General features: G+C 33.7%; 1 protein-coding gene across 4 annotated transcripts; it reads left to right on the top strand.

The window, feature by feature from the left end:
* Positions 1 to 1630: 1630 nt before the first annotated feature.
* LOC120187083 (inactive poly [ADP-ribose] polymerase RCD1-like) lies at positions 1631 to 6372 on the top strand. Of its 4 annotated transcripts, none has more exons than XM_039190881.1 (8): positions 1631 to 1942; positions 2675 to 2826; positions 3009 to 4264; positions 4567 to 4805; positions 5202 to 5305; positions 5631 to 5816; positions 5911 to 6006; positions 6118 to 6372. In XM_039190881.1, exons 3-8 carry the CDS (start codon positions 3111 to 3113, stop codon positions 6157 to 6159), a joined length of 1821 nt encoding a protein of 606 aa, XP_039046812.1. In that variant the 5' UTR covers positions 1631 to 1942; positions 2675 to 2826; positions 3009 to 3110; the 3' UTR covers positions 6160 to 6372. The 4 variants fall into 4 exon arrangements, with proteins under 4 accessions (XP_039046812.1, XP_039046809.1, XP_039046810.1 ...); XM_039190878.1 differs by having other exon boundaries at positions 2990 to 4264; XM_039190879.1 differs by having other exon boundaries at positions 1632 to 1793; positions 2990 to 4264.
* The last annotated feature ends 10406 nt before the right edge of the window (positions 6373 to 16778 follow it).

Genomic DNA, 16778 nt, shown 5'->3' with positions numbered 1-16778 from the left:
ACTAAAAATAACATGTCTTCAAAAAATTATATATTATATAGGTTTCCAAAAACATTTTTAATACTAAATATTACATATGATTTCAAAAATTATTTTCAAAACTATTATATATATATATATTCAAAAAAAAAATTCAAAACCATAATATATATGTTTTCAAAAATTGTTTTTCAAAACTATATAATATACATTTTCAAAAAACTATATATTATACGTTTTTAAAAATATTTTTTTTAAAATATATATATTATACGTTTTCTTAGAAATGTTTTCAAAATCATATATTATACATTTTTAAAAGTATTTTAAAAAACATATACTATATACTTTCAAAAACTACATTTGAAATTATATATATATATATATATATATACTATATAAAAAAAGAGCACTTAATGTCTCGGACGAAAATGAGTGTCTACAACCGTTATAACAATTATTAAATTTTATTCACCGTAACCCAACCATTAAGAAACAGTTAACCGTTCAGTTATAGAGCAACCTATAGTTAACCTATTACAATTTGTTTTTCCAAATATAACACAACTTAAAATTTTCATAAAATTTACGATGATAGAAACATATATATTTGTAAAATTTTATTTTATTTATAAATGCATTTTATTTTATAAATATATATTATGAGATATATTCATTTTTTTTCTGTTTAAAATTTTTGTGTGTACTTATATTTTGTAATTTAAAATTATGTATTTCTTTCATCTATGTTTGATTTAATGTAATTCTACATAAGATAAATATGATAACCAAAAAATAGGAGGAATCATTTTGATTTTATTTTTAATAATATTCTATAACAAATATAATTAATTAATTATAATTTATTAACGATTAACCATTTATTAAAATTCATTAACCATAACTGTAACCATTAATCGATCTTTTTAGCAGTTTAATTAATTAAAACCATTTAATCTTAACTGTTTGATTAATTAGCTTATAAAATGTAGCAGTTACATCGGTTAATCTTTCTTCCCTATTAAATACGAATTTAAAATTGTAGTTTTAATTATTTTTCTTTTTGTTATTATACCCAAAAAAAGAAAATAATGATATGGACCGACAACCATAGTGAATTGGTACTCGATGATATATGAACACATTTGTATGTATGAGATGAATGAAGCTTCTCATTTGTACTAATGCTCTTTGTGGCCTTTGCATTTAGCCGAAAACCAAATGTTAACGAGTACAAATGTGTCTTCATTTCTCAATTTTTTAAGATTCCCACGAACCTCACCAAGTTTATCTTCTTCCCAATTGGACCCACACTCCATTATTTTTGTCATTTTCAACATTCGAGAATTATATTAAAGCAAGTCGTCAACTGTTCGTTTTTCCACTTTTACCCCGATTGCTTTTTCCGATTCCCCAAGTAACCCCTCCCAACAACCGCCTTTGAAATTGAATGATTTTTTCAAATACCGAAAATGACCCTTATCCATCCGAACCAATCAACATGTTTTCTTTTCCCCACGGTGAAGCCACGCAGTCAACCAAACCTAGGATCCAATCAAAAACCGACACGGTGGCAGACATTGAATGACAGCTGGTGACTTTATCATTTCTCCCGTTTCGAAAAGTTGTTTCTCCCTTGCTTTTCGTCCAAGCAAGGGAGATAGAAGGCAAATGAAAAAGGAATTCACGGAAAAAAGATCAAAGAGAGCGGAGAGGTACAAAGACCACCGACTCTGAAAACTCCGTCAACGTTGAGCGATATAAGAGAAAGACCTGGTTTTCTATAACGGCGTCGTATATCGTTCCGAGTTAGGGTTTGTTTCCTTTTCTCTTCTTCCATCGCTGCTCTCCCCTTCTCCGAAGGACAGAGAAAAAAAAGAGAGACTGAGAAATAAAAGAATAAAATAAATGAAAATTTCTCTCTTATGAAACGTAAATCACTACGAAATATATGCTTTCGCAGGTATTATCTTTCATTTTCTTTTAATTCAGGGTTGTTTTTCTTTTCTTTTTACTGGATTTTTATTCTTGACTTCGGTTCGTTATAGATCGGGTCAGATCTTGAGATCTGAAGGTTACTGAATTGATTTTGTTGAACGATTAATTTTTTATGGTTGATTTCTGTGAATTTTGGCTCTTCTGGGGGTCAATAAAGATATTCTACTCTCTTGTTTTGGGGAAAAAAGGCTCTAGAATTTTCAGTTTAGTTTTTTGCGATCTTGTAGTATTTGCATGATACTAATATTTTCTAAAATTATCGTTTTATGTTTTGGAGCCAAGAAAAATAGTTTTGATTGTTAATTCAAATATTTTCTGAAATCCGTTTTTGATGTATATTATGTTTTCTTGGTTTCGTTATGTTTCTGCTCAATGTTCTTGACCAGACTCTGCCTAGGATTAAAACTTATGAGATAGTTTTGTTTGTTTTAGTTTTGCGTTTTGAGGTCAACGGCGTTTTTATTTACAAATTCTTCATATTTTCTAGACAGTGCTTATTTTTTAAGGCAACGCTGTTTCTGTTACAAGGCTTACGTAATCAGTGATTTTGTTACCAACTCTGACCTGAATAAAAGTTTATAATTTATTTAAGATCACCAAAATGAAAGAAATGAAAAAAGAGATTAAATATATGCTAAACCATAATTATCAAATTCTCTTCCACAATATTCTTAGGTGCTCTTATTTGATGCAATAGGAGCCAGTGCTTCTTAATGCTGTAGACTAGATAAGGAAGTCGCATCTCCCTTTTATGAACTGTTTGGAGAGTAAAAAAATGACGATGAACATGTATACGATGAACGTGTGCAACATGGATGTGTACAGCTTCAACACTAACATCAGTTTTAGGTACGTTCCTCTTGCTGTAGGGTGATTCAAATGAGTTTGGTTCGATATGCTTCCAGCCACTATGTTTGATGAATTGCGTGTGGGGGGTCTGAAGTTTCTTATTTGGTGTGAGCTGATATCCTTATCATTTAATTTTCTAACCTTTATTTTTATTTTTCTTCAGGATTTGCCTAACCACTCAGGAGACAGTTTTCATTGGTTCCGTAGAAGATTAACCTTCATAGTTGTTTTTTCGTTGGTAGTATCGGTTTTAAGCTTGTTGATAGGGATTGGTCTTGGTAGAAATGGAAGCACGGAACGCCATGGTATTGGATAGTAAGCCTGGGTTTCTGCAAGGCAGGAAGAGGAAGTGGGGTGCGCAGCATACAACATATTTACCGGGAGCTTCGCATGTGATATTACCACAATTGCCCAACTTTAGTTTACCATCCCAGAAACATGGAAAGCTGAGGAGATTAGAGGATCACAAAGGCAAAGTTGTTAAATGTGGTCATCCTTCGAAAAGATCTTTGCTGCTGTGCTATGCAAATTTTAAGAAAACTGGCATTCCAAAGCGCATAATGTTCTTTGAAAACGGTGAATGGACTGATTTTCCCCAAGATCTCCTTGCTATGATTAGGAAAGATCTCTACATAAAGAAGCCATTTATTGAGCTGGAGAAAGATGGTCAATCCTTTGTGCTAGATTTCTTGCATATGTTTCGGTTGGATCGGAAAACTGGCTTGAAACAACCCATTGCTTGGATTGATGAGGCAGATGGCTGTTTCTTCCCGGAGACTTTTAATGTAGAGGATGAATCATGTCAAGGCTGTGAACATGAACATGAGAATGATAATGAATCCATGTTTACTGGATCATATGCCCCCCCTGAGATCAAGCTACATCTTGAAATTGACATTAATGGTGTTGATCAGTCGAAGTTGAAGGAATGCAGTGGTGAGTCAAGTTCTTTTGTTAGAAATGTTCAAATTACTCAGAAACCTGCATCCAATCCTTGCGCTGTAGAAATTGAGGATAATTGCTACAGGGATGTTGATGCAAAGCACAGCAAATTTGTTGAGGACAATCAACAGAAAAGGATAAACTTGGTCCCTGAAAAGGAGTTTGCAGATATAGAGTTGGACAAACAGTTGGATTCTTCAACAGTTGAGCAGATGTTCCTTATGGGTATGAGCCCTTCTGGTGGTGTTGATATTATTGATATAAAGCCATGCTCCAGTTCTTCATCTAAATATAGACTAGAGCGTTTCCTAAAGCAGGTACAAATTATGGAGAAGTACCGGGGGGATGCAAATGTTCGATATGCCTGGCTTGCTTGCTCCAGGGCATCATTGCCTATGATTAAGATGCATGGGCTTGGTGATTGTGGTCTTTCCACAATTCCACAAGTATATGGCACCGGTGTTCATCTTGTTGCAGCAGAATTTACTAATACCAGGTTGGGGTTCTTTTTTATATATTGTTGTGCTGTGAACTGTTTTGAATATTCAAGTCTTCTATTGTTTTAATTTCCTTTCAAGAAAACGCTAATTTCTATCTTTGATCTCTTAAACAATTTAGGTGCTAACGCCCACTGTCTAGTGGTTATGTGTTTTCCTTGAGTGCTTCCTTCCTGTTCTACTTGTTTTAGATTCACATCCAGATGAATATTTTCTTACCTTTATATTTCATATTATTATTTTCAACCTCACTTTCCATACCCTGGTGATATGCATTGAAGTTTATCTTTTATCTGTGCAGTGCAAACTATTCTGATGTTGACGAAAATGGAATAAAGTACATAGTATTATGTAGAGTAATAATGGGAAAGATGGAGCTTCTTTTCCCCGGAACTAGACAATGTTTTCCGAGCAATGAGGATCTTGATAGTGGAGTGGATGATCTTTATCATCCAAAGTACTATATCATCTGGAACATGAATATCTGTACTCACATATATCCGGAGTTTGTTATTAGTTTCAAACTCTCTAATGCTGAAGGTGATATATTTCTCCTTTAGAATGCTGTTTATTTGATGATTATATTCATTCTTCCTTTATTTCATCTAACATCAAATTGGGAACTCTACACAACTCATGGAACATGGTGATTAAATTTTGATGGTTCCTTGACTGTTCAATTGCCATTTCAAACTTGGATGGCAAAAGTTTAAGTTTGTTAATTTAAGAATCAAGGCTTCTTCCATGATGCGTTGATATCTCCTGTTGGTGGGGCTTTTATTTTTTTCATTCCAGAGGTCACAAATCACTCCCAACTACTGGTTCAATGAGTTAGTAGTTGGCTGCGTCTTCTGCAAATTCTGTATGGCTATCATATGTTTCCTTTTCTGAAGTATTTCGGGTTCTTTAGCTCTTGAGGTTATGTTGTTCCCACAGGGCATTTGATTGGAAGTGAGACTAATCATGCTGTTTCAGCCGTCACTGCATCAAGGCATGGACTTCAGGGTCGTTTACCAGTGTTGTCATCTGCTGGTGAATTGGTGAGTAAATTATCTGTATTTTGCCCCGCCTCCCCAAATACAGTTTCACGTCATGATGGTCTAATGACATGTAGGATAATTAAAAGATTTGATCCTAGTCTCTCGTGGGCCCACACTGGTGCCTGATAATGTTTGTCTGCAAGCAGTCTCTTGAAGCTGAGTCATTTATCAGTCCTTGCATCATGAGGCTGTCCTTATACCTGTGTTTTATCATGACAAACCAAACAACCTTTGAATCAATAATAGTTGCAGGTTGAATACTTAGGTTTTGGTAACACTATATTTAGGTTAACTTGTGTTTACTGTGATATTATTTTATTCTTAGGGGAGTATTAATCGCAAAAACTCAGAATCAGGGGGGTCCCAAAGTAATGATCCTAGCCTGGGTTCAAGCACTTCTAAGACCCCTAAATCCCCTTGGATGCCTTTCCCCATGTTGTTTGCTGCTATATCAAACAAAATTCCTCGTACAGATATGGATGAAGTTACTAAGAATTACGAGCTATTCAGGGTATGTTGGATAATACGTTTTAACGTTAGTTTCCTATATTTTTAAATAAGGTTTCTAATTCTTTTGCATTATTTATTTTTGGACACCTCATCAGGCAAAGAAGATAACTCGGGATGATTTTGTCAAGAAGTTGAGACTGATAGTTGGAGATAGCTTGTTGAGATCAACAATAACAGCTCTGCAATGCAAGGTATGATTTAAACTTCACGCGAGGATTTATTAGCTCAATAAAGCTAACACAATATGACAGATTGATTTTGATATAAAGCCCAACTAACGAAGCATTTTTGCCTATTTGCAGATACCAAACAGGCAGAACATGAAGGTTCCTGGAAGCCTTTGAGTTTGGTTGGTGATCTTGGAGACTTTTCAGTTTGGTGCTTGTTGCATAATGTGTCGACTTGATTTGATTGAAGGTAATATGGGGTTTTTTTGCTCTAATGGTGTGGTGTAATTGATAGTTGGATTTGCATAAAACTTGAACCTGAAGACATATTTTGAACCCAAGTGGAGGCTAATGGCCCCTATCGTAGTTTTTTGTTGTTTTTGATGTGGACGTGTTGCGTTGTTATCATATAATATAAATAATTGTTGCCTGGAACTTGAAACCAAATCTTCCGGTCTTCCAAGGAGAACTGTTAAGTTTTAGGTGCAGAGATGTGTTTAACTACAGATGGGAGTTGTGTTTCAAAATAAGCCAATCTACTTTAGACCGAACCTGGAAATGACTTGAACCTGATGAAAATTTTTGAACTCATACTCGTTCAGAGTTTGGAGAAGACAGCGTGAAATGCCCTTTGTACAGACCTAATCAACTTGAAAATGAAACTGGAGTCATCGGACGTTAAAAATTACTCGAACCTGAAGTCGTGGAAACCTGGTTTGAGAATTTTGATTTTTATATTGGAATTTGAAATCGACTTCGAATACTCGAGGACCTAAATTATATTAAAATGTTGTAATGTTTGACCTGACATGATCTCTGTCAACCCAATCAATTCGATCTGATACGATGACAGGTGAACCGAGGAGAAGGGTGCTTTTATCAGATCAGTTGTATATAATTCCATTAACAATGTAATTTGCCATATTAAGCGGCATTAAAATTGATTGTCTGATATGATTTACTACAGCGGCAGTACCATTAGATTATAAAGCTTTACAAGTCTAAATGCATTTACCGAGAGAAAAAAATAGCACGCACTAGTAACTAATGGCTACTGCATAGATGTGTTGAAAAATAATCAACTGCATAGATGTGTTGAAAAATAATCAACTGCATAGATGATGGTCCCACCCCGGTGGCTTGATGTTTGACCAATTGCGGCGACGTCATAGCCTTATACTCTTCTTGCCTTCAATTCAACCCAAAATAATAACAGAAAGGAGACCAGTGATTTATATCTCTGATGCATACGCATGTTCCATTTACGAACTCGTATAATTTGATGCACAGATAGATATTTACGTGGAAGCTCAGTCCATGCAGGAGAAAACAAATATCCCACTCGTTTTAATTTGATGCACATATAGATATTTACGTGGAACCTTAAGTTTAAAGCATTTTCAAGCCTATTTCATTTAATATTCATTTTTGCTTTCAAGAACACTTATCGTGCTCAATTGTATTATTTTTTAGCATTCTTTTTTTGTTCTAGAATTGTGCAAACATCTTATCTTGTGAGGATTTTCTTGTAAGTTTGCAAAATTTGTATTGTTCTCTTTGGGAGAGAGTGTTCTCAAGAATTTGTGGTACAATTCTTGAGGGATTTGTAAGGTTACTCTTTGTCCTCAAAAGAAAGATAAATTAGTGAATTTGTGGAAAATCCTTAGTGTGGATAGCTAAGGTAGTAGACGTAGACTTTGGTTGAGAAAGTCGAACCACTTTAAATCGCTGTACAAATATTTTCAATTTTCTGCAAAAGCTTCCACCGAAATTTTTATTGCCAATTCACCCCCTCTTGACCGATTTCATCGATCGATTAACTCAACAATTAGTATCAGAGCCTCACTCATTTGAAGGTTTAATCGCCTCTTGAGTCGATTCGGGAACAATTACATCGATAATCAAGTCATCAATGGCCTCTACTTCAAACCACGACTTCAATCTTGATTCATTGCTCGTCAACAAGCGTCCTTTCTTCAATGGAGCTAATTATGCTTATTGGAAGAATAGAATGATGTATTTCATTCAAGCAAGTGACATGGGAGCATGAAATATCATAGAAGACGGATATATCAAACCTTCAACTCATCCAAGATTGTGGAGTAAAGGAGAGACAAGAATGTTCCAGCTCAACTCCAAAGCTATCCATATTATCTTTTGTGCTCTTGGACCGGATGAATACGAGAGAGTATCATCTTGTATAACCGCCAAGGAAATATGGGATAAACTACAAGTCACTCGTGAAGGCACAAACGAGGTAAAAGAATCCAAAATTAGTCTTCTAACTCATAGCTATGAAAATTTCAGGATGAAACCGGATGAAGATATCAAAGCTATGACGGATAGATTTTCCACGATTGTCAATGGTCTCAAATCATTTGGAGAGATCATTCCAAATGAGAAACTTGTGAGGAAGTTAGTTTACTCTCTTCTAAAATCTTGGCAATCAAAGAAGACGACGATCATCGAGGCTAAGAATTTAAAATCCTTAACTCTCGACGAGCTAATTGGTTCTCTCCTCACTCATGAAATGATGCTTCAAGATGTGGTAGACCTCGAAAAGACAGACGAGATAAAGAAAGAGACGTAGAAGAAGAAGAATGTGGGAATTGCTCTCAAATCCATAAAAGATGAGAGTGATTCGGATGAAGATGACGATAACGAGGAGATGGCATTATTTGCTAAACAGTTTAGAAAATTGATGAGACCCAACCGAGGAAGAAAATTCAAACGCAATGAAGGCTTCAAAAATGAACCAAAGGAGAAAGACCCTATCATTTGCTATGAGTACAAAAAATCGGGGCATATCAAATATGATTGCCCTCTATTGAAGAAAAAGAGTCAATCAAAGAAGAAGCACAAGGCTCATGTGGCTACATGGAGCGATGAAGAAGGTTCCGATGAAGAGGAACAAGAAGTGGCAAACTTGTGCTTGATGGCCACCGGGGAAAACTCTCAGGTAACCTCTAACTCATTTGATTTAGATGATTTATTTTATGATGAGTTATTAGAGGATTACAATGGGTTGGCTTCGGATTATAAGACTTTATTTTCAAAATATAAAAATGATATTTCAAAATTGAAAAAATGAAAATAGTCTTATGTCCAAAACCAACAATGATCTTGAAAGTAAGATCAAAGAATTGCAAATCAAATTAGATGAATTTGAAAAGAAAAATACTGATTTGCGTAACTTACTTTCAAGAGTACATGATAACCATCAAAATAAAATTGATGATCTTAAAACTTCCTTTAATAAAGTTGGAACAAAACGTTTTGAAAATGGAGAAAATTCAAAATCCAACTTTGTTAGAAAAAGTTTTAAAAACTACAATCATAGAGGTCCTCGAAGAACTTCTAATGGAAAAATCGTTAGAAGTATATGGGTTCCTAAAGAACACATTACTACTAAACATAAGAATATCCTACACAAATGGATACCTAAGGGGACTAGAATTTTAGAAACTAATGAATATGGACCCAAAAGAAATTGGGTACCAAAAATAAAAAATTAATCTATGTTTGTAGGAAAAGGAGCATTGCTACAAGGCACTGGAAACAAATTCAAATTCATGGTACCTTGATAGTGGATGCTCAAGAAACATGACCGGAGACAAGAACCGGTTCATAGAGCTTAACGCCAAAAATGGAGGAGAAGTGACTTTTGGTGATAATTCAAAAGGTCACATTGAAGGAATAGGTACTAAGGTAATACCTCTTCCATAAAAATTCAAAATGTTTTATATGTGAATGGGTTAAAGCATAATCTATTAAGTATTAGTCAATTTTGTGATAAGGGATTCAATGTCACGTTTGAAACTAATGGTTGTAAAGTCATTGACATTGCATCTAATCGGATTATGCTTGTTGGTCATAGAATAGGAAAATATGCATGGTGCATTTAGATTCTATAGATATGACTAATTTATGTCTAGTTGCTAAGGATGAGCCTGGTTCATAGAGCTTAATGCAAAAAATAGAGGAGAAGTGACTTTGGTGATAATTCAAAAGGTCACATTGAAGGAATAGGCACTATAAGTAATACCTCTTCCATACAAATTCAAAATGTTTTATATGTGAATGGGTTAAAGCATAATCTATTAAGTATTAGTCAATTTGTGATAAGGGATTCAATGTCATGTTTGAAACTAATGGTTGTAAAGTCATTGACATTGCATCTAATCGGATTATACTTGTTGGTCATAGAATAGGAAACATATACATGGTGCATTTAGATTCTATAGATATGACTAATTTATGTCTAGTTGCTAAGGATGAGCATGATAGTTGGTTATGGCATAGGAGACTAGGACATGTTAGTATGAGTGTTTTGCAACGGTTAATTCAATGAGATTTAGTTCAAGGGTTGCCTAAACTAAAATTTGATAATGATAAAATATGTGATGTTGTGCTAAAGGAAAACAAAAGCGAGTTTCCTTTAAATCCATTATTGACGTATCCACTAGTAGAGTATTACAATTGATTCATTTAGATCTTTTTGGGTCATCTAGAACAACTAGCTTGGGTGGAAAAAAATATGCATTTGTCTTGGTAGATGACTATTCTAGATACACTTGGGTTCTATTCTTAAGTACTAAAGATGAAGCATTAGAAAAATTCATCATGTTTTCAAAAGTAATCCAAAATGAAAAAGGTTACTCTATAACTAGTGTTAGGAGTGATCGTGGAACTGAATTTGAAAATCTTGGATTTACTGAGTTTTGTAATTCTAATGGTATTAGACATAAATTTTCAACACCTAGAACCCCTCAACAAATGGAGTTGTTGAGAGGAAAAATCAAACTTTAGAAGAAATGGTTCGAACCATGTTTGTGAAAACAATTTGCCAAAATATTTTGGGCTGAAGCCACAAATACCGCTTGTTATATTGTAAATCGAGTAATGATTAGGCCTATTTTGAAGTAAACTCCATATGAACTTTTCAAAAATAAAAAGCCTAACATTAGTTATTTTCATCCTTTTGGATGTAAATATTTTGTTTTAAACAACGGTAAAGAAAATCTTGACAAATTTGATGCTAAAAGTGATGAAGGAATTTTTCTGGGTTATTCATTAAATTCTAAAGCTTATCGAGTATTTAATAAAAGAACTTTAGTTGTACAAGAGTCTATACATGTTGTTTTCAATGATAATCCCCTTCGAGGAAGGATTCTTGTGTGAATGATGATGTATGTATTATAACACAAACGACATTAGACATGACGTTGAAGAACCATAATCAAAGGAAGAAATGAAAAATGATGAAACTCAAGATCCTCTAGAGAATCCACATTAAAAAAGGGAAGTCTCTTACCCAAGGGAATATAACTATGTCAAGGATGGTGAAATAATAGGTGATCCATCTAAAGGGGTAACAACTCGATCTTCTCTTAGAATATATGTAATTATGTTGCATTTATTTCATCCATAGAGCCTAAGAATATTAAAGAAGAATTAAATGATGAACATTGGATTATGGCTATGCAAGAAGAATTGAATCAATTCGAGAGAAGTAAAGTATGGACATTAGTTGAAAGGCCTAGTAATAAATCTACTGTAGGTACTAGATGGGTATTTAGAAATAAACTTGATGAAAGTGGTAATATAGTAAGAAACAAGGCTAGACTCTTTGCTCAAGGGTATACTCAAGAAGAAGGCATAGACTATGATGAAACATACGCTCCCGTAGCTAGGATGGAAGTAATTAGAATGTTATTAGCATTTTCGTGTTTCAATGAATTTAAATTATATCAAATGGATGTTAAAAGTGCATTTTTAAATGGTTTTATAAAAGAAGAAGTGTATGTGGAACAACCTCCTGGTTTTGAAGATTCAAAATTTCCAAATCATGTTTTTAAATTGACAAAAGCGCTTTACGGTTTAAAACAAGCTTCTAGAGCTTGGTATGAAAGATTGTCAAATTTTTTAATTGAAAAATGTTTTTTAAAAGGGAATGTTGACACTATATTGTTTTTAAAGCATAAAAGTAAATATTTATTAGTAGTTCAAATTTATGTTGATGATATAATATTTGGTTCTACTAATGATGTTCTTTGCCAAGAATTTTCTAAGCTAATGCATAGTGAATTCGAGATGAGCATGATGGGGGAGCTCTCATTTTTCTTGGGACTCCAAATCAAGAAAAGAAACGATGCCATCTTCATCAATCAAGCTAAATACGTCAAGGATATGCTCAAAAAGTTTGGACTGGAAAATGGGAAACCTCATGCCACTCCAATGAGTTCTTCTACAAAGCTTGACAAAGATGAAATAGTTAAATGTGTGGATGTTAAATTATATAGGCCAATGATTGGATCTTTGCTCAATCTAACCGCAAGTAGGCCATACATCATGTTTAGTGTTTACTTATGTGCTAGATTTTAATCATGTCCTAAGGAATCACATTTACTAGATGTTAAGAGGATCTTTAGATATCTTAAGGACACTCCTAGTTTAGGACTTTGGTATCCTAGAGACTCTAGCCTTAGCTTGCATGCCTTCTCAGATGTAGATTATGGAGGATGCAAAATAGATAGGAAAAACACCTCCGATACTTGTCAATTCATAGGAAATATGTTGATTTCTTGGTTTTCAAAGAAACAAAATTATGTTGCATTATCTACCACTGAAGCATAATACATTTCATCGAGTAGTTGTTGTGCACAAGTTTAATGGATGAAACAACAACTTTTTGATTATGAAATTGAAATAGGTACCATACCTAACAAGTGTGACAATACTAGTGCTATTTGTCTCACTAAAAATCCCATCCAACACTCTAGAACTAAGCACATTGAAATCAGACATCATTTCATTAGAGATCATGTCGCTAAAGAAGATATAGTTCTAGAATATGTTGATATTTTGAACCAATTCGCGGATATTTTCACAAAACCTTTAGATAAAGAAAGATTTTGGACACTTAGGAGAGAACTAGGTTTGACCAACCTACATTGACATAGTGTTTAAAAAAAGTTTAGCACTTTTTAATTAGTTTTTGTAAAATGCTTATAAAAATAATATTTTGATTGCATTTTTGCTATTAGTTAGGGGGAGTTTATGATTCTTAGTGAAAATTAATTATATGTTCAAATTATGTTTAAAGATAAATTTGATTGATTGAACATGATTAATTTTCAATATATGGGTTGCCAATACCACTAGAGTTAAATAATTTAGTATTTTGAGTGTTTAAAAAAGATTTTTGACATTTTTGTGCTTAATGCATCGATTCACTAAACAGTGCATCGATTTATCCTTTGAATATGCATCGATACACCTTGAAGGTGCACCGATGCACTCCTTGAATGTGCATCGATGAACTCCTTGAATGTACATCGATACACTCTGTTGTGTATCGATGCACTCCTTGAATGTGCATCGATACACTCATCGGGTTTTTGGTGTTAAATCCATATTTCCTCTTTATTTTCTCAAAACCCTTAAAACTACTCAGCCCATCGTTCATCCCTCTCTCTCTCTAAACTCACTATTTGCCTCAAATCAATATATTCTAGACGGATTTTGATCGTTTTCATCTCCAAAACCTACTTGCATAATTAAATCGTGCAAAACATCACTACATTCTCACTCAATCCAAAGATTCAAGGTAATATTTTCTAAAACCTCTGCTTTACTGAATTTTGAACTTAGAACTAGTTTTGATTAGTTCTAGGATAAACAAATCATCGGGAATTGATTGTGTAGTAATTATAAACTATATTTTACAACTAATTTTGTCAAAAAATTCTTAATTTTTCAAATAATGTTTGAATTTTCGAAATTAAATTTTTTTGAAATTCATTAATTTAATTTTAAATGTTAATGTTTTTTTATTAAATTATGTTGTTTTCATGAAAACTATACGTATTATAAGCTTTAAACATTATTTTCAAAATATTTTCTAAACTTTGCCCATTAGGATTCGGTTTAGAGAACATTGACTATTGCGGACTCAATTGAGTTTTGGGATTGATTTTATTGCATACATGTGTTTTAAATTTGCTGGTTAACTATCCTATTCTGATTCGTGAACAATGTCTAATCCTAAACGACCTAGGACATCGTCTAGTCGCTCAAGTCAAAACCGCCCTTCTATTTCTCCTCCACCACAAAATCCAAACCTAAACAAACCCGAATGAACAATTCTTAATTCTTGCTTCAACCAACCCGGTCGTCAGAGATGAATTATATGATAGGTTTGTTAGTTATTTTCAATCCTACAAAATCCAAGAGGAACATATTCCTTTAATTCAAGCGATGGAGGATATTAACTTCAAATATCTTCCTGTCCTTCGTTCTTGGAAATTTGATAAATTGTGCCAAATTAAGCCCATTGTCTATCAACAATTAGTCCACATTTTCTACTCCAATGCAGTCTGTGTTCAAAATGCTCGTCAATCTGAAACCATAGGCATACGATCCTATCTCTTAGGAGAAGTCATTTTTATTAATTCAGAAACTATCGCTAATGCTTTTGGTTTAGACGATGCCGACATAGATAATGAAAGAGACCTTGTGGCCACATCATATAAGTCTAAGGATAGTGTTAGTACCTTACAAACACATCATGACCGATTTTTCATTTAATGATCTCTTGGTAGTTTAGACCATCCGGAGGTAGATACTCCACTCTTAGAGTCATTGATTTATGGTGGATACATTGTATCCAACATAATAAGAAAATTAATTTGGCACAAATTATTTTTGGTGAGCTTGTTGATACGTAAACGTTATCCCTTCCAAAAATATAGAAACTTTAGTTTACGGTTGTCTTCTTTCTAATATTTTTATCAAACTAGGGCTTAAGGTCTCGGTTGACATTCCCATCCCTCTCCAAAACCAAATTAATCTCACTTTCTTAAAGAAATCGGGATGGAAAAAGGATAAGAAACAGGTCAATGCGAATATAGACCCACTGAGCAAACTCCGGGAGCTAGCTCTTTATGAGCTCCACCTCCTCCGGCACCAACAACAGATGATGATCCCAAACTTCAAGAACTTTCTCAACATATAGACGATCACGTACCATACGATGAGCCGGCACCCGCACAACAAGAGAAACAAATGCCTCCATATTTTCGATCATTTATGGAGTCAATTGATCTACGGTTTGCTTCCATGGAGTCTCAACTGACTGAGTTTCAACGGGAGATGCGTGAACGTATGGATTCTCTCACACTTGAAGTGTACACATTATCCTCCTCCTCCCGATCCTCCTATGGACGACTAGACCTATCTTTCTTTACTTTGCTTGAATTAAACTTTTGATTAATATTTTGGATTTTCTTGCCTTATATTGTTCAAACTTTTGATGTTTTTGGATTGAATGTTTGGATATTATGGATGTTTGAACTTAATATATATATTTGGTTTGGTTTAAATTTTCAATTTGAGCTTAATGTTTATTAATTTTTGCATCATTTACATATTAGTTGCATTATGACCAATTTTGCCATTTCACATTATGGATATTGAATTATGAAACTAATGGCTAAACTTTCTCTTGATATTTGATCTTAGCATCTTGAACTTTAAAATTCTAAGTACCAAATGGCTATGTTTTTCAAATACCTTGTTTAAAACCGTTTTAGAGTCTTTTTGATTTAACAAAAAGGGGGAGAAGATATTATAGTAAGGGGGAGTAATTTCAAAATTACTTTCAAAAAAATATTTTCATAGAAAATCTTAAAAATACTCAAATGTTTTGTTATATCTTTGTTATATCAAAAAGGGAGAGATTGTTGAAAACATTTGATGTTTCGATATAACAAATTAAGATAAATGAATTTTAAGATTTTACAAATGAGTTTCTAAGTATATTCGATACAATTATCCGAATATCAAATATTACTCCAAGTTTTTCAAAGTCCAAATTTAATCCTTACTAAAGTGTAAAATTGTGTTTTAATCTTAAAATATTTTTGAAACAATTCTCACAAAATATTTCGAACAAAAAACGAGCCAAAAATTCAATTTTCAAAGGGATGAATCGATGCACCCTTAATTAAATTGAATTTCGAATGCATTTAGTGCACCGATGCACAAGCCATGCATCGATGCACCCCCTGAAAATTTTGAAACATCGAATGCATTAAGTGCACCGATGCACAAGACATGCATCGATGCACCCTGGCTATTTTGAAACATCGAAGCAGATTTGTGCACCGATGCACACCCTAGTGTACCGATGCACAAAGTCTTCCAACGGCCGAAATATTTGAATTTTATACATATACCGATACAAAGCCTATGCATCGATGCACACATGCTCCAAATTGTTTTCACACAATATCGGCTCTATTGACTCCACTAATGATCCCCAATATTCAGAAGTGATCCAAGGTGTATTTAAACAAGCTTAGAAGCCATTGATCAATAACAATCATCAAGAATCAAGAGATAATCAAAGAGAAAGTATCAAACCATCAAGTTTAAAGCATTTTGAAGCCTATTTCATTCAATATTCATTATTGCTTTCAAGAACACTTATCGTTCTCAATTGAATTATTCTTGAGTGTTCTTTCTTTGTTCTAGAATTGTGCAAACATCTTTCCTTGTGAGGATTTTCTTGTAAGTTTGGAAAATTTGTATTGTTCTCTTTGGGAGAGAATGTTCTCAAGAATTTGGGGTATAATTCTTGAGGGATTTGTAAGGTTACTCTTTGTCCTCAAAAGAAAGACAAATTAGTGAATTTGTGGAAAATCCTTAGTGTGGATAGATAAGGTAGTGGATGTAAACTTTGGTTGAGAAAGTCGAACCACTCTAAATCGTGTGCAAATATTTTCAATTTTCTA

This window comes from Hibiscus syriacus, unplaced genomic scaffold (assembly GCF_006381635.1).
Source record: "Hibiscus syriacus cultivar Baekdansim isolate YM2019G1 unplaced genomic scaffold, ASM638163v2 tig00113722_pilon, whole genome shotgun sequence".
NCBI classification, from domain to species: domain Eukaryota; kingdom Viridiplantae; phylum Streptophyta; class Magnoliopsida; order Malvales; family Malvaceae; genus Hibiscus; species Hibiscus syriacus.
Note: the sequence above shows the minus strand (reverse complement) of the source record. Positions and strands in the feature narration are given on the sequence as shown.